Source organism: Mirounga angustirostris, unplaced genomic scaffold, assembly GCF_029215605.1.
Source record: "Mirounga angustirostris isolate CCGP_5_RB_7025 unplaced genomic scaffold, mMirAng1.0.hap1 SCAF_10, whole genome shotgun sequence".
Lineage (NCBI taxonomy): Eukaryota > Metazoa > Chordata > Mammalia > Carnivora > Phocidae > Mirounga > Mirounga angustirostris.
In genome coordinates this window covers 31382789-31402499 of record NW_026991718.1, presented here as the reverse complement: position 1 = coordinate 31402499, position 19711 = coordinate 31382789, and the positions used below count along the sequence as shown (strand labels likewise).

The 19711-nt window shown below is 35.5% G+C and overlaps 1 protein-coding gene across 4 annotated transcripts in view; it reads left to right on the top strand.

Moving 5' to 3' along the window:
* Positions 1 to 19711, top strand: part of MAP4K3 (mitogen-activated protein kinase kinase kinase kinase 3) — a 189063-nt gene that overhangs the window by 163010 nt on the left and 6342 nt on the right. For all 4 annotated transcript variants that reach the window (XR_008506849.2, XM_045884471.3, XM_045884472.3 and 1 more), the window contains 7 exons: positions 3475 to 3535; positions 3619 to 3736; positions 8101 to 8159; positions 9163 to 9266; positions 13108 to 13279; positions 16490 to 16558; positions 16641 to 16733. Coding sequence is in view for 3 of the 4 variants with exons in the window: in XM_045884471.3 (XP_045740427.1) it covers positions 3475 to 3535; positions 3619 to 3736; positions 8101 to 8159; positions 9163 to 9266; positions 13108 to 13279; positions 16490 to 16558; positions 16641 to 16733 (676 nt within the window). In the remaining variant the exon portion in view is untranslated. The remainder of the gene's footprint in view (positions 1 to 3474; positions 3536 to 3618; positions 3737 to 8100; positions 8160 to 9162; positions 9267 to 13107; positions 13280 to 16489; positions 16559 to 16640; positions 16734 to 19711) is intronic.

The following is a 19711-nucleotide window of genomic DNA, read 5'->3' as shown; positions in this document are numbered from 1 at the left end:
CAGCTAGAGTGAATGACAGTACCACCTGTCAGGGTATCGTATACAGAAGGGGAAGTAAATTTGAAGGGCATGATACTGCATGCAGTTTGGTCACATTGAGTTTTGGGTGCCAGTGGGATGTATAACTGTCCATTATCAATATAAATTGATTACAAATACAATGAAGAGAAAAAAATCTGTAAGTAATGGTATTTTCTTCATAACCAAACATTTCCATCTTTTCTCATTGCAGCATTTTTTTAAAGTTTTTTTTTTTTTAAATTTATTCATTTGACAGAGATAAAGAGGGCATGAGCAGGGAGAGAGGCAGAGGGAGAGGGAGAAGCAGGCTCCCTGCTGAGCCAGGAGCCCGATGTGGGGCTCGATCCCGGACCCCAGGATCATGACCTGAGCCAAGGGCAGATGCTTGACCATCTGAGCCACCCAGGCGCCCCTCATTGTAGCATTTTTTAATTAGATTTTCCAACAAGATCCAAAACTGTATGATATACTTTAAATCTTTCAATCTGGAAGTGGTATATAGTGACATGGCTGAAAAATACTAGAAACTAGAGAAAAATGAAAAGGGTCTTGTTATTTATAATAATTAGTAAATAACTCAAAGGTAGTGATATTTTTTTTTGGATATAATGAGATATCTAAAAATCACCTGAGAGGCGCCTGAGTAGCTCAGTTGGTTAAGCGGCTGCTTTCAGCTCAGGTCATGATCCCGGGGTCCTGGGATCGAACTCTGCGTCAGGCTCCTTCCTCAGCGGGGAGCTTGCTCCTCCCTGTCACTCTGCCTGCCGCTCCCCCTGCTTGTGCTTTCCCTCTATCTATCTCTGTCAAATAAATAAATAAAATCTTTAAAAAAAATAAAAATCACCTTACAGGTAACAATATTAATTATAAGAACAAGACCAACTTCATGCATTGGTGGGGTAAGCATTTATCCACCTAATTCAAGGGACTGTTAAGTGAAGGTGCCCACTGACCTTACCCGGTCCCAGTCTTCAGGAAGTCCCCTTCTGAGATGCTTCAGCATTGGAAACTACACTGTTTGATTAATATATTCTGAGCTACACATGTCCTACAAAGTGAAACCTTTTCCCTCAAAGACAAAGCCTTTGAGAGTAGGGAATGAGAATATGTGAGATCCTGAGTTTTTTTCATCTTGCTGTGAAATTATTAGGTGGATTTTCTCTGTCCTCTAGGGGAAAGAGACCAGGTGGCATGAGTCTGCTAGATAGGGGAAGATGCTGGAAGGAGAGGAAATGACACCAAACAGGGTCCTGATTTTAAATTTTTTATCTGCTTTTATTATTTATAGCTAACATTCACTGAGTGCTCCATGTGTGCCAGTCTTCCACGCCCTTTTCTTGTTTAATCGCCACAGCAACTCTGTTAGGCATAGGTGCTTCAGTTTACAAATAAGAACACTGACTCGCAGAGATCACATTATCCAAAGTCACAGTCACTGAGAAAGCAGGTATCTGAGTCTATGCAAACTGCAGAACCTGCTCTTAACTACTGTCTACTTTCATTAAATGGATTATTTCACCCAGAGCCTACTTTGCTAAAGGAAATAGAAATCTAGAAAAGCTTTAGGGTTTTATTAAATGTGGTTAAAAACAAAAATCCAGTGTGAAATCCACTTAATAAAACTTCGCTTAAATGCTTTTTCATTGTCCGTGTTGATAATTTGTTATGCGAGGAGTTTGTGTCTTGCCCAGATACTTTGTGTATGCTTGTATTAAACAAGCTAACTCACATTTACAAATATATCATCTCACAATAAGCCATAGATTTAATACTAGAGGAATACTTAAGTTTTTTTATGAAGATAAACCCAGTTCAAGAGTATTAAATAAAAATCAGTTTTTTGCTACTTTGATAATATACTGCTGTATGGCTTATAATAAGTCATTGCCCCTCTTTCTGCCTAATTTTCTCTGTATAGCCAATGAATTCCCAATTCTGTTGTGAATTTTTATGACGAGCATAAAATAGGAAATGTTTATGTCCTTTCGGTCTGAGACACAGCTATAGGCACATTTTTCAAAGTTAAAAACTATGGCAAAAATACAGCATCGAGAACATAGTCAATAATATTGTAATAACATTGTATGGAGACAGATGGTGACTACACTTAAACCGTGGTGAGTGTTGGATAAGGTATAGAATTGTCAAATCACTATTCTGTGCACCTGAAATTAATATAGTATGTCAACTCTATTTCAATCTTTTTAAAACTATATAGCCATGTTTTATTTGTTTGGAGAAATTAGATACTTTATGGGAGTTTATTTTGCAAATAAACAATCAGGTTTTCTGTAAAGTAGGTTTTACTTAGTTTCTTTCCCTTTTGTTATTACCTTTTTCTCCTTTAGTTATTCAGGGCCATCGTTGTGACTTTGTGCTTTAATAAAGTAAAGCCCTTAGAGGCCTTGGTAGTGTCATTCGTCCCTTCATTCTCTCTGTTCCGGCCCACATTCCAGTCTAGTTTGGAGTAACTGAGTAGGAGCTGCCAGAGCAAACCCAGCACTTGGGCTTGTTAAATGAGAATGCTTAATTACATTCATCAGTGGCTCTCAGACTTCAGAATGCATCAGAATCACCTGGAGGGCTGCTTAAAACCTAAACTGCTGGGCCCCCTTTCAGAACTTCTACTTCAGTAAGTCTGGGGTGAAATCCAAGAATTTCTAACAAATGCCCCCGTGATGCTAATAATGCTGATGTGGATGGAGGGACCACTTGGAGTACCACTGGGCTTCATAATAGAATGTATTTATGAGAGCAGTTATGTTTTTCCTTCGAAGTATATGGACCATGTTCCATGGATTCCCTTTTCTTTGCCCTAAATACTAACCACTTTCAAACTTCCAGAGGTGCCTCTCCGTTCTTATGGACTGTATTTCAGAAATGAATTCCATATCTATATTTTTAATTATTTGTACATTTTCATCATATTCCCTCAGCCTTTTTTTCCTCCATACCTAGTGTTTGGAGGAAATACCTCCATACCCTGTGTTCCACTGAACCATGATCCTTTTTTCTCTCTTCTGCTCCAGAAGCCATGCATGTTCATATGCCTAGATACAAATGTATTTGGAGAAGTACACAGAAAAGTTAATTATTTAACCCCAGAACTAAAATAAAGGAATAGAAATTGTTTGAAAATGGCCTTTCTCCCCTTGCAGTTTGGGATTATTATAGTTCTTAACCATAAGGGAGACTCAAACTAATCATATCGTGTTGAGACTTAGGTAATGAAATTACATTACTAATTTACTTATTTTTCTCCCATAGAAATGTATGTGTATATGTATCATCTTGTTTTAAATGTCTTCTAAAATGAATGTCTATTAAAAATAAGTTTCTTTTTTAAGAACTAGCTGATAAGACAGCTTGCATGGTAATTATGTACATATTTATGTTACTATTTTATCTGTTACCTTTTGTAAACTTTGCACTTTTTTTTTTTTTTTAAACCAGCTGTTCCCCCGAAGGTGTACATGGTTATATGTAATGAACAATTGCTTACTATCAATATCTGGTAAGTCTTTTAGTTTTTACCTATCTTACAATTGTTCCTATTTATGTTATTAGCTTTTATATCATGGTTATTTTTCTTTACAGGTAAAGCTTCTCAGCTTTATTCCCATAATTTACCAGGGCTTTTTGATTATGCAAGACAAATGCAGAAGTTACCTGTGGCCATTCCAGCACACAAACTCCCTGACAGGATACTACCGAGGTAACTGTACATTCACTTACGTTTCATCCTTAGAGGTAATATGTTAGTTAATTCTAAATAATAGTTATACTACAGAAATTGAAAAAAACACTCAGTTTGGGTTAGTAGAAATCATATGTAATGAAAAAATTGTGAGAGGTAATATATTTTCACAAGAACTGAAGGCACCTCTGGAATTTTAAAACTGATTCGTATTTTCTGCAAGGTTAAAACTCATTTTTTTCTATGATTTGCTAGTAATTTTTCATCACATATAGTGCTTCCCACATATTTGTGTTAATTTGAATAAAGTGAATTTTTTTCAAGGTAGTTTCTAAACTTAGAAAATCAAAATGATTTATTAAATCAAGTTTTTTACATTAGAAGATAATTAGGAATTGAGGGGTTTTGTTTTTCTACTTTGAGGAGTTTTTCATTATACTCTCTCTTCCTTTGGTTATTATAATATTGTACCTCATTTGTCGACCAAAAGGTCTTCTGAGTCTAGTATAAATTGTATTTTACGACGACATTGTACTGTAGCCATTCCTCCTTTACCATCAGTTGTAGAGCAACTAACGTACAACCTTAGCTTTCAAGTACCTTGAAAAACTGCTGTTCTCAGTTGCTGAGTTCACAGTAGAGCTAAAATTTGCCGCATTGTGCAAGACTTCAAAAATTAACCTTTTTGATGAAAATCATTTAAAAATTATACTACATGCTTTTTTGTCTTCTTAAAATAGATTACATTGAGTTTAACTGGACCTTTTCATGATGACTCAGAGTTGCAACTATGAGCTTGATTTATTATACCTACATTATAATATCTACAATTGGAGTTAGCTATTACCAGCCCCAAGAATGGGGTCAGGGAGTTTCTTTCTTCACATAGAGTTTATCTGTCCCTCTTTTTCTCCCAGCTGCCACTTGGTGCTGTTGATTTTCTGTCTTCTTATATAGCACATCTCTATCTAGCTGCCTAACTTGATAATCCTAAATTCCTCTGGCCATGGAAACTGACTACCAAGCTTTAAAAATATATGTAAGGGGGGGCGCCTGGATGGTTCAGTCGGTTAAGCGTCTGCCTTCAGCTAAGGTCATGATCGTAGGGTCCTGGGATTGAGGCCCACGTTAGGCTCCCTGCTCATGGGAAGCTTGCTTCTCCCTCTTCCTTTGCCCCTCCCCCTGCTCGTGCTCTCTCTCTCTGTCAAATAAATAAAATCTCTAAAAAAAATAATGTATGTAAGGTACAAGAGCCCTCCAAGGAATGTAAAGCACATAAATTTTAATGTATTCACTTATTTTTATATCATTTTGTCAGAATAGAGACATTTGTAGCTCATTTGAGCCTATTTGTAGCTGTGTTCAATTCTTCAAATTTTACTGAATATACCAGATGCGCAGAAAGTTTCCTAGTATATACATGAGACAAAACTGAATAACGTATTACCTCTTCCTTTAAGCAATTTCCATAGAGGAAGATGTTACCCCTAAGAGTACTTTACCTCTGGGCTATTTCACGTAACTTTGTTATAGTCAGTCTTCAGTGTTAGTAGCACTCACCATTGGGTCCTTCCCACTTTCTTCAGTTTTGTTATCAAGAAGTCAGTTATTACAAAATCTGCTCTTAATTCTCTTATTTACTGGCAGGAAATCTGAGAACCTTTTTTGCATGATAAGATTTTGTATGTGTATTAGTACCAGTTCTACTGTAAAGTGAGCACAAATGAAACTTCCTTTGAGCATCTTGTAATGTCCCGTGGTTCTCATTATAAATCTAGGTACTCATTGTATTGAACTGTAAAGCTTCTTTAGTAAAGCATAAGCTTTGGAATCTAGGTAAACTTGAATTTAAATCCTGCCTTGTTCACTAACTAGGTCTGGAACCTTGAATAAATTACACAACCTCTCATCTAAAAAATGGAACCAATATACCTATCTCGTAAAGTTGTTTTTAAAATGATAAATTGTGTATGTATAGTATCCACCATTGTTTCTGGCACCTAATAGGCTCTTAATAAGTAGATCTGTTGTCATCATTGTCAGGCATGGTAAATTGAACTGTGTTTGTAAAGTACTCTAAAATATCTGACCTTAATTACATTGAGAATGTTGGTTCACTTAAGATTCTAGTCAACTGGGTGCTGGCAGATAAATTTTACGTACTGACTGTAAAATCATAACTAAAAGCAAGGTAAATCTATACAGATCACTGTAGGAAGTTCTAAACTTTCACAACATTTCAGTGTTCTGCTCACAGCTGTTCTGAGTAGTTTCATTACTGTTAACCCTCAGCTGTACTTAGTAGTTCATCTCATATTGACTGTGTAGTATTCTTTACAATCTTTCAGAACCTTGCAGTCAGTTAATCCTCCTGGGTTTTGTCAGATTCAGTCGATTGACCCCTAAGTAACCTTGGGACCCGGGGGACAAGTTCACAAGTGTGGACCGGGAACATTAAGCTTGTTGCAGTGGAAATTGATTCAGGTTTTCTTAAACTCTAAAAAGCACTTTGGTTCAAGCAGTTTACTTAACTTAAAGGTGTGGGGAATTTTTGTTTTTTGAGCTGTATGAAATTTCACTGTATATGAAAGGGGTATTTTTATAAATATTAATGTAATGCATGAATTGGAACGTAAAACTCTTCCCAGTATGAACATAGGTGAGGGAAACAATAGGTGCTTTAACCCAAAGTTTGAAATCAAGGTATTCTGGATCATCATTGTCATTTAGTGCCTCAATATCTGGCGAATTTCTGTGTCATTGTTTAGGTACCATAATATCAACAAAATTCTAATTCATACAGATAATGAACTTACAAGTGGTAACAAATTTTAACAGCTTCTCTTGCAAGCTCAGAGTACTTTTTAGTGAAACTGATCCAGAATCATAAAAGAGAAGTAGATTTTTTTTTCAAAGTTGAATCACTATGAACACTACAGTTAGACTAAGACACTAGATTAGAATTCTTTCTTCCTAGAATTGCTAACTGTATGGCCTTAAGGAAATTATTAAATCTAACCCTCAGATTTCTGTGCTATGACCTATCTCATGGCATTATCAGAGGGACTGACATAGAACATGTGAAATTCATGGCAAACAGTATGGTCTTACTAGTAAATGTTAGCAATATTTATTAAAGATTTTTACAAATATAAACATCAGCATATAAAACATATTAAAAGCTAAAATTACAATACCTCAGCATTATATGTTTGGTTATTACTCACTTTCCAATTGTACAGTGACAGGAACATCCATCAAGATTATTCTGAGCTTGGGCGCCTGGGTGGCTCAGTCGGTTAATCGTCTGCCTTCAGCTCAGGTCGTGATCCCAGGGTCCTGGGATTGAGTCCCACATCGGACCCCCTGCTCAGCAGGGAGTCTGCCTCTCCCTCTGCTCCTCCCCCCTGCTCATGTTCTCTCTCTCTCCCACTCTCCCTCAAATAAATAAATAATTTTTTTAAAAAAGGTTATTCTGAGCTTGTTTGGAATGGTATTGAGCATCACATGCAGGCTTTACTGTTTTATTACCAGCAAGACACAACTCTTTTTTTTTTTTAAGACGTGCGGAGCAATGACATCTAATCTGTGGCACGTTTATACATGTAAAAGAAGTTTAAATATGTGTACAGAAATGGAAAGGTATAATTTGACGTTTGCACAACCTTGCACTAAGTCTGTTTTATCAACTTTCATTATAAAAGACATTTGAGTTTATGTGTATTTTTTAAATTTTAGTTTTAAAAAATAATTTTAAATGGATTTTTACATATTAAGTTTGAATCAGATGTTTGCAGAATCCCTAAAGGACTTTTGCCAGAAAAATCTATATCCCATTCTTCCTGAGTAGAGAAATAAAAATGTCTAAAAAAAGTTCTTAAAAATTGTTTTAGTGGTAAGACAACATTTTATATAGCTTAAATTTGTTTTATGTGCTAAAAATATCTTTCCTCAGCTTATGGCTTATCTTTTTACTTTCTTAGTGGTATCTTTTGGTAAACCAAAGTTATTAATAATATATTCAATAAATTCATTCAACAAATTACCACCTGTAGTTTAAGGTGGTAGGGATCCATCCGTGAAAAAGTATCAAAGTTTATTAATATTTTCCTGTATAATTTGTTCTTTTTGCATTTTTTAAAGAAATCCCAAAGTCTATTCTAAATATTTTATAGTCTTGTTTTGCCATACTTTGATAAATCCTTAGTCTATTTGGAATTGATTGGAGGAGGGATGAGAAGCGGATCAAATGTATTCTTATTTTTAATAGATGACCTAGTAGGTTTAACAACTCATCCTTTCTCCACTGATCTGTAATGATACCATTATCATATACTAACTTCACCTACATGTATTATATATTCATTTTCATTTACATTTAGGAAATTTGCTGTATCAGCAAAAATCCCTGAAACCAAGTGGTGTCAGAAATGTTGTGTTGGTAAGTAAACCGTTCCATAACACGTAGCTCTCCTGCTTTGCAGAGTAGATAAGAAAACTCTATGAGGCTCATTTTTAAATTTAGTATAAAACAGTACTTCTCCAGGGCATTCTGCCAGTAATAGTTTATTTTTCCCCCTTAAGTAAAACAAATGTCTTGGCCATTCAGTCTCCATGTAAACTAAACCTAATATAGTACCTTGCACATAACAGTTGTTTTGCAGATAATTTATTGACTGAATAAATGGAGAAAGTAGGATGACTTTTTATTACAGCACTTTATCATACCCTGTTCTCCAGGAGTCCTGTTCCTTTTCATTCACATGCTGCTCAGTAATGGCTTGAGACTGCATTTACTCATTCAGCATATATTTTCATGCCTTTAATATGTGAAACCTTATGCCTGTGAAGTGAAAGTTATAGTCTCCCTGTTCACACACCACGATCCTAAATTCCTCTTCCACCCCCATCACAACCAGCTGTTTTATTTGCATATAGCAAAAGCAAAAAAGAGTTTCCTTTCCTTCCCTTTAAAACCTCTGAGGCTTTATTACTTGTAAACCTATATTTTGAGATTTGATTAATAATGTCTTCATGTTGCTAGAACCAAAGCATCACTGCCTCTGAACATTACTACCAAAAGCACCCTTAGTCACCTGTCCCTAAATGTGCTATAGTCTGTCCATTTGGCAACTTCTCCCAGATCTACTTAGGACCCTTCCTTTGGGATCTTGCTGCCTCACCTAATCTCCCTGCTACCCTGAGGCCTAAAATCCTTCTTTCCACCGCCAGACTCCATAACAACCACCAGTTTCATTTGTGCATAAGACAAAAATCCTGCACGTGATGGCAGTTTCCAGCTCTTACTGAAAGTGTTTTCACCCTGCAATCTAATTAAGAAATTGAACTGGCAGCCAGCTTTTGTTTGTGTTCAGAGCATGCAACTACTATTGTTAGGACTTTGTATTATAAGATAACTTACGTATACTTTTTTGCCTTGACAGTGCGAAATCCTTACACAGGCCATAAGTACCTATGTGGGGCACTTCAGACTAGCATTGTTTTATTAGAATGGGTTGAACCAATGCAGAAATTTATGTTAATTAAGGTAAGCATGAAAAGCAACCTAAGTCATTCTTAGTATAAAAGCTTCATTAAGTCTATTTTCCTGTTCTTTCAAAAAAAAAAAACAAAAACATTTTTTTTTTCTTTTTTCCCATTTCTTCTCAAGTTAATTTCATGATTTTGGATTATGTGGCAGGGTAGTGAAAATCTGCCTGATTGTAAGGAAGTCAGTCGGCCAGATAAAAGTTTTAAAAGAGACTAGAGAAATAGTTCAAGGAAATGGCAGTAGGAGCGAGAAATAGCCTCTCACATACAGTCTCATGTCCCGAACAGGAGGTGTTAAGAAGGTTGACCTGCTCCGTCACAGCAGAGAAACAACCCACAGGTTGGCATTTGGCCTAAGAGGACTAGGAATAACCATAGAGAGAGGGAACTTACAACTTTTTTTGGGTTATATGCCTATGTGTTAATTTGCCCAGGCCTTCCTTCCCATGGATGGTTTTTTGTGCCTACATTTCTCTAGCATCTTTAATGAATAGTTTTTAAAATAGTTAATATTACTCAGCTGTAACTTAAAATTGGAGGAAAAACTAATAAAGTGGTTCACTCACACCAGGGAGATACCAAATGAATTTTTAAAGCTGTTTTCTTTGCTATTTTATATAAATTAAGTAGCCTTATTTCCTGAACATTTGAGATCTCCCTAGAACTTGGGGTCACAATATAATTGGAGTGGATTCTTCCTAAATTTTATAATCCAGCATTAGGGTATTTAAAGCATTGGGTTCCTGTTATTTAAATTTCTATAAGTGACTAAGGAATCTATTTTTAATTTCATATCACCATTTATTAACCTCAACATTAAGTAGGGCTAAAGAAATAGAAAAATAACTTCAAGAATTTTGAACCCATTGAGGTGCTCTTGCCATAAACCACTGAAACAAAAATTGTTTAAACCAAAAGTTGAAGGGGAAAAATAGCCTTATAAACGGTCTAAAGCAGAACTTCTGAATACAGCCCATTTATGGCAAAAACTGTTTTGTTCTTAGCTCCTCTTTGTTCTTGCCTATTTGACAAAAGCACGCCTTCTCCTAGAGGGAGTGCTAAAGTGTACATGGTTTGATTTTTCTGCAGCCCTGCCCTTCCCTGTCTTCTTCCTACCTTTCCCCCTTTAGTCCATTTTAGATACATCCTCTCTATTCCTTTCATTCCTAACCTCTATCAGAATGAAAAATAGTTTCATTATATCAGTGTTCAGAGATACAGTCTGATTAAACCTTAGGATGAATGAATTTGTTGTGTTACCTGATAGTTATACCACTTATCCTAACATAACGAAAGACCCTTTTCTCTATTAAAGGAATTTTAGGTGTGAAGAACATGCAGGAGAAAATACATACTTTGGAGACATGGGAAGCGTAAAAATTATCCATCCACATCTTCTCTTTTCCACGACTTCTCTAGTCCCGGGGAGCCTGGCCCCGACTAATTAATGAGGCCTGTTGCCAGTGTTCTAAGATACTGCACTTAGAATACAATCTCCCTCAAGACTTTGTGCCTTCCCACTTTCCTAAACTCCCTGAGCTCTCTGTAGGCTCTTACCCTGAATCTTAACCCAACTCTCCTTCCCCTGTCTCTCTACTTGAAGATATTGTGGATATTTTGTTCCTGTATTTGACTTTATTGTGATTAGTATTTATGGTGTTTCTATTCTACAGTCTTATGTGTTCAAAAACATTTTTATCCTTTCTATAGTCTTCCTTCCTCTTAATGACATTTCTGACAGAGTTTTTGCTTTATTAGACTACATTTTCATCATAAATAAAAGTTAGAAATTAAAGACCTTGCCAGCAAACAACTATGTACTTATTACAAAAACCAGGCACAGTGCTTTTTTAACTAGTTAAGACAAAAATGAGTAAGATATAGTCACTGGCCTTAAAGACCAATACCAATAGCAACTGGATTTAGAGCTCTTAGACGGCAGTCCTCTTCTGTTAATGACTTAAAAAACATTATTAGAGGCTAAATAGAATTATTCAGAATCTCTTGGTTTTCTTGCTGACAAAATAATTAAGCAGAGGCATTGTTCTCTGCTTTATTGCTCTTACCACATTTCAAAGAATTATTTTAAATATTTTGCCATATTAAAAATCTGACCAATTGTAGTCAAAGCCTATTCCCCAGGTAATGGGAAAGCTTCTAGAGAGGGGGTTTGGAGAGTGTTGATGAGGAGTGTCTGTACCCATGGGGTGGAGGCGCTTCTGGCAGTCCCAGGGAAGAAGGGATTTGAATAGGAACAGCAGGTGCACAGACAGCTTCACCTTCTAGCCACAAGGACCACATCGGGTTTTCTAACACTGTAAGAATAGTAGTTATGGTAGCCCCATTTCACCTGTTTGTTTTCTCCAGACTTTATTTTCTTTAGAATTTACCAGTTGCCAGATTAAAAAATAAATTCAGTAGCTTTGTTAAATACTAATGCTGACCTTTTGGGAAATAAAATGAAAATACAGCCCATTTGTAAGAGCAACAAAAATATAAATATATTAACACTGAACTTATTAAAGTATGTATAAGACCGATATTTTTATGAAAACAACCTTTTATTGTGAAGAATATTGCTAACACCTCAGAAATCCCCATGGTACCCCCTGCCAAGTCAGCTCCCTTGCTTTCCATTTTTACTGTATAAACATACCCCTCAACATTAGAATTAATTTTACCTGATTTTTCAACAGTATGTAAGTGGAATCAAAGTATGTATTCATTCATGTCTGACTTTGTGCAACATCATATTTGTGTCGTTGTTGGATATAGCTGTAGTTCATTCATTTTCATTGCTCTGTAATTTCCCATTGTGTGAATATGCCGAGTAGTCCATCGTTTTATCTATCTGCTATTGATGGGCATTTGGGTTACTTCCAGTTTTGTTATTTGAACAATACTTCTGTGAACATTTTTGCATATGCCTCCTATGCACGTGCATATTCATACTCTCTGGGACGTATAACCAGAGCATCATTGCAGGGCCCAAAGGGATGCATATCTTCAGCAGGAACAGATGATATAGTTAACCAGGGTGGCCATACTGTATAATGCTCCCATCACTTGGTGAGCATTTGTCTGCTCCTCTCCTGGTAACACTTGTTATTGTCAATCATTTCATTTTAGTCCTTCAGGTGGATGTATATAGTCTCTCGTAGTTTAATTTCCTGATTACTGATGATGTTAAAGTTCTCCGTCTGTTTTTCTAAACTTACAAAATATGAATCTATTTAGTCTCTTTGTAGCAATATAAAAATAATTCTGAAGTTATATAAAATTAAAATTGGTTACATCATAACTGTGAGTTCATGAATAGTCACTTGAGCTATAAGGCTAAATTTCTCTTATTTGTGGTTTTTTTCTGTCCACTCACAAGAGGAGTGTTTCTTGCTAATTAGCATTTCAGTGGTCTTATCCATGTTTGCTCGGTTGGATAAGGAGACAGGAGGATAACTGAAGCGCATCAAATTGGGTGGCAGGAGACTCTGCCACAAAGGGCTGGGGGACCCTGAGCCAGTCACTAAATTTCTGGGTCTCTGTTTCCACCTCTGAAAAGAGAGGGTTGAACTGGTGATTTATAAGTTGCCTTCCAGCCCTAATGTCCTAAAATTACGTGATCTTTAACTTTAAAGAGTTTTATGGTGCTAAACCTAAAATCAAATACTTTATAACTTGTATTTTTCTGCATATCCAAAGTTTCTGTGACAAGAAGTAGTCTTTTTAGTAGACAGTTATTTTCTATATTTTCATAAAACTAAAAATTCTTAATTGTGTTCTCATGAAATTATTTGGCTTTTGGTTTCCTTTGTTTAATGCATTTTCATCTCTCTCTCTAGCACATAGATTTTCCTATACCATGTCCACTTAGAATGTTTGAGATGCTGGTAGTTCCGGAGCAGGAGTACCCTTTAGTCTGTGTTGGTGTCAGTAGAGGGAGAGACTTCAACCAGGTGGTTCGATTTGAAACAGTCAATCCAAACTCTACCTCTTCGTGGTTTACAGAATCAGGTTTGTGATTTTTATTGAATTATTAAGGCCAATACATTTGATTTTATAAATAGTAAGTTTACCATCTCTCTCATTAGGCAAAAACAGTGCATAAAAATCCAATCTAGAATAATTTATGAAACTGGAAAAAAGAGAAGATGGCTTGCTTTAAAATAGTGAATTTGTTTGAGATATTTAAAACATCATGCATTCCCCAACCTGAGTATGAATCACCCAGAGGCTTGTTGGCCCCGACTGCCACAGTTCTTCATTCAGTAGATCTGGAGTGGGGCCTGCGAAATTTTGTTTCTGTATGTTCCCAGGTGGCACTGATGATGTTGATACGGCAGCCACACTTTGAGAACTACACATATACACATACGTCAGGCCTAGAAAAGTTGACTTAAATAAAAGGAAAAACTGCATTGAGTATAGTTTATTTTCCATTGTATTCCTGAATTGATACACAGGTACTATGCAATAACTTTGATAAATGTTTAATGATTTGTAATTAGGATATAAATTATAACTAAACAGCTCCTTCTGAAATATTAGAGGGTATTTGAAAATAATTCTTTTATATAAATTGTTTCCTTAAATTTTGATCTGTGTTATCCAGTTACATAGCAGATCTTTCCTTCATAGCTAGTATCTTAGGAAATATTTCCAATTAATGAGTTTTTTACAGAAATTTGATTATAGTTTGAAACCTTCAGTTTTGTTGTTGTAGTCAGTACAAATTTAGTAAAACTTGTTTCGTGGTAAATAAATCTGGTTGAACTTTCACACTTTAAAAAAGTGACCTGAACCATCTTTTTTTCTTATTTTTAAAGCACTGTGTTTATTATGGAGCTCTTTTTGCTCTTTTTCCCTTAAAAAATAACATTGTACAGTGTTTTGCTGTAAAGTAGACAGTGGCCATTTTAGAAGGCACTTTTTACTTATTTAGAGAGCGGGGGTAGGGGTAGAGGGACGGTGGGGGGAAAGAGGGAGAGAATCTTAACTGGGCTCCATGCACAGTGCAGAGCTTGATGTAGGGCTCAGTCTCATGACCCTGAGATCACGGCCTGAGCCAAAACCAAGAGTCAGTCGCTTAACCAACTGAGCCACCCAGGCGCCCCTAAAAGGCAATTTTTAAAGGTCTTGCAGAGGCCCTCTGTCAGAGTCTTTGGGTTCTTAGGGAAATTTTAAGAAGCCAGTTTGGCAATAAATACTGATTAGTCAGGAGTTTGTTGGAAGCCTGAGTGTTCACAGAAGGAAAGAAATTAAGAGTTGAGGTGTTTTTGGCAGTGAAAAAAATCACAAACATATTCACAAAAACCTAGAGACAATTACATGACTTACCGAAGCCCAGGACGCTTGAAACAGCTTTCCCTTAAGGATACATTGTTGAAGGAAAACATGGTTGGCTCCTGGCAACATGTGTGGCTTCTCTGGCTCCCCCAAACTGTACTGCATTCTCCCTTGGACACCCATCTTCCCTTTCAGACAGCGGGTGCACTTCTGCTTTCCTGATCTCTTCCTCCCTATTTAACAGGAAGGCATTGTTGGGTAACTGGTACTTTATTGTTAGTGAATTTCATTTAACGCCTTATTTCTCCCAAGCTTTTTAATTTTAAATATTTTTCTACCAATTGTTAAGAGCTTAATCTCTGCACAAAAGAATTTTATACAGCTGTGGGTACCTTCCTTCTTTGGAACTTTTTACTTCATTCTCTTACTGTAAGGAAATCCCTTTATTAGAGGTTAAATATGATAAGTATAACTCATCTCTGGTTTTGAGATGATGAGATAAAAATTGAGAGAGAAAGTATAGTTAGATTTTAGAATCATATGAAATTCTAAGCCAGTGGTTTCCTAAACTCTCCTGCAGTTTAGAATCTACCTTCGGAGGCTTTTAAAATTCCTAATACCTCAAGTCATACACACCGCCAATTAAATAAGAAAACCTAGAGGTGGCAGCTAGGCATCAGTATTTTTTAAAGATCTCTAGATGATTCCAGTGGTGACTAATTGATACAAGCAGTTGGTAAAAGCTTACTTTACTGACTTTCTCTCTAGTAATGCTAGACTGGCTTCCTGAACTGAAGTAGATTGTATAGATATGTTCAGATTGTTAACTTTCACTCGTGTGTATGAGCTACGAAGGTCTGATTTACAGGAGACCTAATCTATCTTTCTTTCTCTTTCTTTCTTTCTTTCTTTCTTTCTTTCTTTCTTTCTTTCTTTCTTTCTTTCTTTCTTTCTTTCTTTCTTTTTTAAGATTTTTATTTATTTGACAGAGAGACACAGTGAGAGAGGGAACACAAGTAGGGGGAGTGGCAGAGGGAGAAGCAGGCTTCCCGCAGAGCAGGGAGCCTGATGCGGGACTCGATCCCAGGACCATGGGATCATGACCTGAGCCGAAGGCAGACACTTAATGACTGAGCCACCCAGGCGCCCCCATGTTCTTTCAACCCTGGTTGGTTACAGAAGTACCAAATCTAAAATACGTTTGAAGGTCTGAAATATGGCAGTGCTTGGATGGCCTAGGACTAAATACTATGGGAAGTAGAAAACAGTAGACTATACATTATCAGACTCATTCTGCAGGAAATATAAGGCCAGAAACAAAGGCCTATAGCTCAGCAATTTCAGTTTTGATGTTCATACAAAGTTTGGGATATCCTACTTTTCACTTTATGGCAGATCATCATTTAAACATTCTCAGTTTGTAAGAACTTTGATAAATCATTATAATAAAAATTATGCGTCTTTGCATTTTGGTAATACTTCATACTTCTTAAAATATTTCAGTATTTCTTTTAATTCATTTGTACTTGAAATAATTTGTTTGACTCTCTGATTCATTCACTTAATAAATACTTATTTCATGTGGTGCTAGGCACTACCATATAATGATGTACAAAGCCTAGTCACTGGCCTTCTGAGCATAAAAGCAAAAATCATTCATAACCGTAATATAGAAGATTAGACTCCTTATTTCACATATAAATGGAAACAGTGACATCACCAGTAGTAAGGACCAGAGTTAGCGCTCCACCGAGCACTCACTTCGTTTAGCACTGCATTAGTTTAGACCCAAGCAGCCTGGTTCAACCACTACATATGTATAACTAAAAATTTAAATCCATTTCAAATTCAGTGATGTTCAGAATTCTTGTTTTTACATCTCTGTGCTTTCAATATTACTTTTTTTGTGTAAGTTTATTGAGTTTGTTTGTGTTACAGATAGCCCACAGACAAGTGTTACTCATGTAACCCAACTGGAGAGAGATACCATTCTTGTATGCTTGGACTGTAAGTTTTTATTTATGAACATCTTATTTTAACACATTTTTTTAATCTTAGTTTCTGAGTGACTTTTCCCCACCTTCTTTAGGTTGTATAAAAATAGTAAATCTTCAAGGAAGATTAAAATCTAGCAGAAAATTATCATCTGAACTCACCTTTGATTTCCAGATTGAATCAATAGGTAAGTGAAAGTTTTGTATTTCTTGTTTGATTGCAATAAGAGCTGCTTAAAATAACTTACCTGATAATTATCTGAAATTACAGAAACATATTTACTAAGGACACATTTTTTTTAAATACAGGATATAATGAATATGAGGTCAGTATCAGTCTTCACTTTTATACATTCTCTGAAATAGTTTAATAACTGATATAATCTATAAATAATGTTACCCTCCTTAGAGGCTTGACATTTCAAAAGAAATAATTAAATATTATTTTTCATAACACAGTTATGAATTCCCATTTCCTCCAAACTCCTGTAGAGTTTCCCTATAAGTATTTAAAATTTAGGCCTTAGGGTACTCTGTTGTATTTTTCTATTGTATCTGCTGATCAGAGCATTTTAAGCATCTCCATAAGGAGATCATGGAATCTCCTTGTCATTCTCACATTTTGCTTGACTAGAGTGTTTTCTGAAAAAGGATTTCTGACAGACTCAGTATTCTAAAATGATTAGATTCCAGAAAAATTAGGTAAGAATGATCATAGATGGTGCTTGGAAAATGAATGAGAGCTAATTCAGTATTTAAGTAGACACAATTTTTTTGGTCTTCATTATCAGTGAAAGATATTTGCACATATATATGTTGGTCGAGGGTAGGGCCAAGGGCAGATAGTTCATTTGTCTTATTCCTAGTTCTATTTTTACTCTCTCCTCCAACTAGAATGTCTCTCTGCCAGCAGGCAAATGCTGATGATAATAATGAGGGAAATCTCTTCAAGATGTTAAAATGGAATCCATGCTTAAAAACACATAGCCAGGGCCAAAAAGTAAGATAAAGAACGGAAACTCTAAGCAGTATGCAGGCCTGAACCCAACAGAGGTGCTGGGCTCCTGGTGATAAAGAAGACTAAAAATATCCCACAGGAGATGGGAGCCAGAACCAGGTTCCTTGCCTGAGGTGCCTAGTAACCAAGACTCTCCCCACCTAAGGCCCGATGGCTTTCTAGGAGATTTTATCCACCCTTCAAAAAGAGAGATGATCCCTATCCTATACAAACTATTTCAGATTATTGACAAAGAAGGAATGCTGAACAAATCACTGTTTAACACTGCTACTAAAATCAAGATTAGTACAGAAAACAAAATTATACAGTCTCTTGAAAATAAATTTTGAAAAAATCTAAACAGTTTAAAGTACTAACAAATACAATTCCACATCATCAAATAATAGACTTTATCTCAGGAAAGTAAGGATGGTTCATTCAGCATCAGAAAATTTGTTTATGTAATACAGCACATTAAATTTTAAAAGCAAAAGGTCACGTAATTTTTCAGTAAATACACAAAATGAATACAAGTCGTTCATGATTTAAGAAAAAAAAACAGCTTCTTAGATTAGGAATAGAAGGAAATCTTCTTCATCTAGCAAAACTTATTTAAAAATATTCATATTTCAATGGTCAAACTCTCCCATTGAAGTCAAGAACAAGATAAGAATACCTGCTGTCATCACATTTCAACATTATCTCACTGGACAAGAAAAGGAAACTATGAGGATTAGAAAGAAAAAGTAAAAGATCCTTTTTTGCTGATGGTATGATTATCTATATAGAATGTATAGCTCTCTGAGTAAACTAATGAGCCAGTAGGAGAATTCAGTTCCTGGATGTGACTAACACAAATGAATAGCTTTTCAATGTGCCCATAATTATGAAATTTTTGATAGGAAAAAAGATCTCATTGACAATGGCAATAAAATATGTGGAAATAAATGTAATCAAAACATGTTTAAAACCATTATCAGGGATATTCCAAATTATTGTTTAAAAACATAAATGAAGATTTGAACAAATGAAGAACTATACCATGTCCATGGATAGAAAGACTGAATATGAGAAAGGTTTCAGTTCTTTATAAGTTAAACCACACATTTGGTACATTTACAATAAAAATCCTAGTAAGATGTTTTGTGCCACTTGATAAGCTGATCTGAAAATTTATATGGAAGAACCAAAGGCCAAGAACAGTAAAATAAATTTTGACGAATACTTGCCCTGCTCCATATTGAAACTTTGGCAAAGCCATAGTGATTAAGACTGTGTGGGATCAACACAGGGATAAATAAATAGAACAGTGGCATTAGAATAGAAGGCTCAGAAATGGGCCCACATATAAATGGAAATTTATAGCATAATATGTCGGTGGAAAATGGGAGACGTTCAGCAAATGATGCTGGTACAATGGGTTATCCGCAGGAAAGAAAATTAGACATTTTCCTCACTGAATCCACACAAAAATATGTATTTAAATATGTAAATATTAAAACAACACTAATATTTTTAGAAAGTACATATGCCTGTGTCCCAGTAATCCTGTTTCTAGAATTAGAAAATTTGCACATGTATTCAAAAAGAGGCACAGAATGTTTATTATAGATGGTAATAACGAAAAACTAGAAACAATTTTATGTTCATTAGATCACATGTATGAAAGTTGGAAACATTCAATATAAAGTTTGATATTGTGTAGTAATAGTAAAAACAGGCATGAGAATGACAAGCACCAAATTTATAATAGTGGTTATGTCAGGGAGGCAGGAGGGGCTGGAAAGGGATTACAGGGGGTTGTATATGGATGCCAGCTCTATTTGGTTTTACTTAAAACAAAAGGCAAATGTGTCAATGTTAGGATTTGATGGTAAATACATACGTTTCTGTGCTATTCTCATATTTTTCTGTATGTTTAAAATACCTTATCTCAAATATTGTCATTTTATCAAAACAAAAATGTCAGTAAACAAAACAATATTTTCAAAGAATTTTCTTTTTTCTTGCCAAAAAGATGAATAAGTTCTATCTGGTATATGTATATTTTTAATTTCAAAAGTAAAGATGCCATGTAAATATGGAATAGCTGACATTAGTTATTAAATGAAGTATTGCTATGCAAGATAGAGGGACAAAATTGATGCTTATCAGTTGAACTTTTGTACT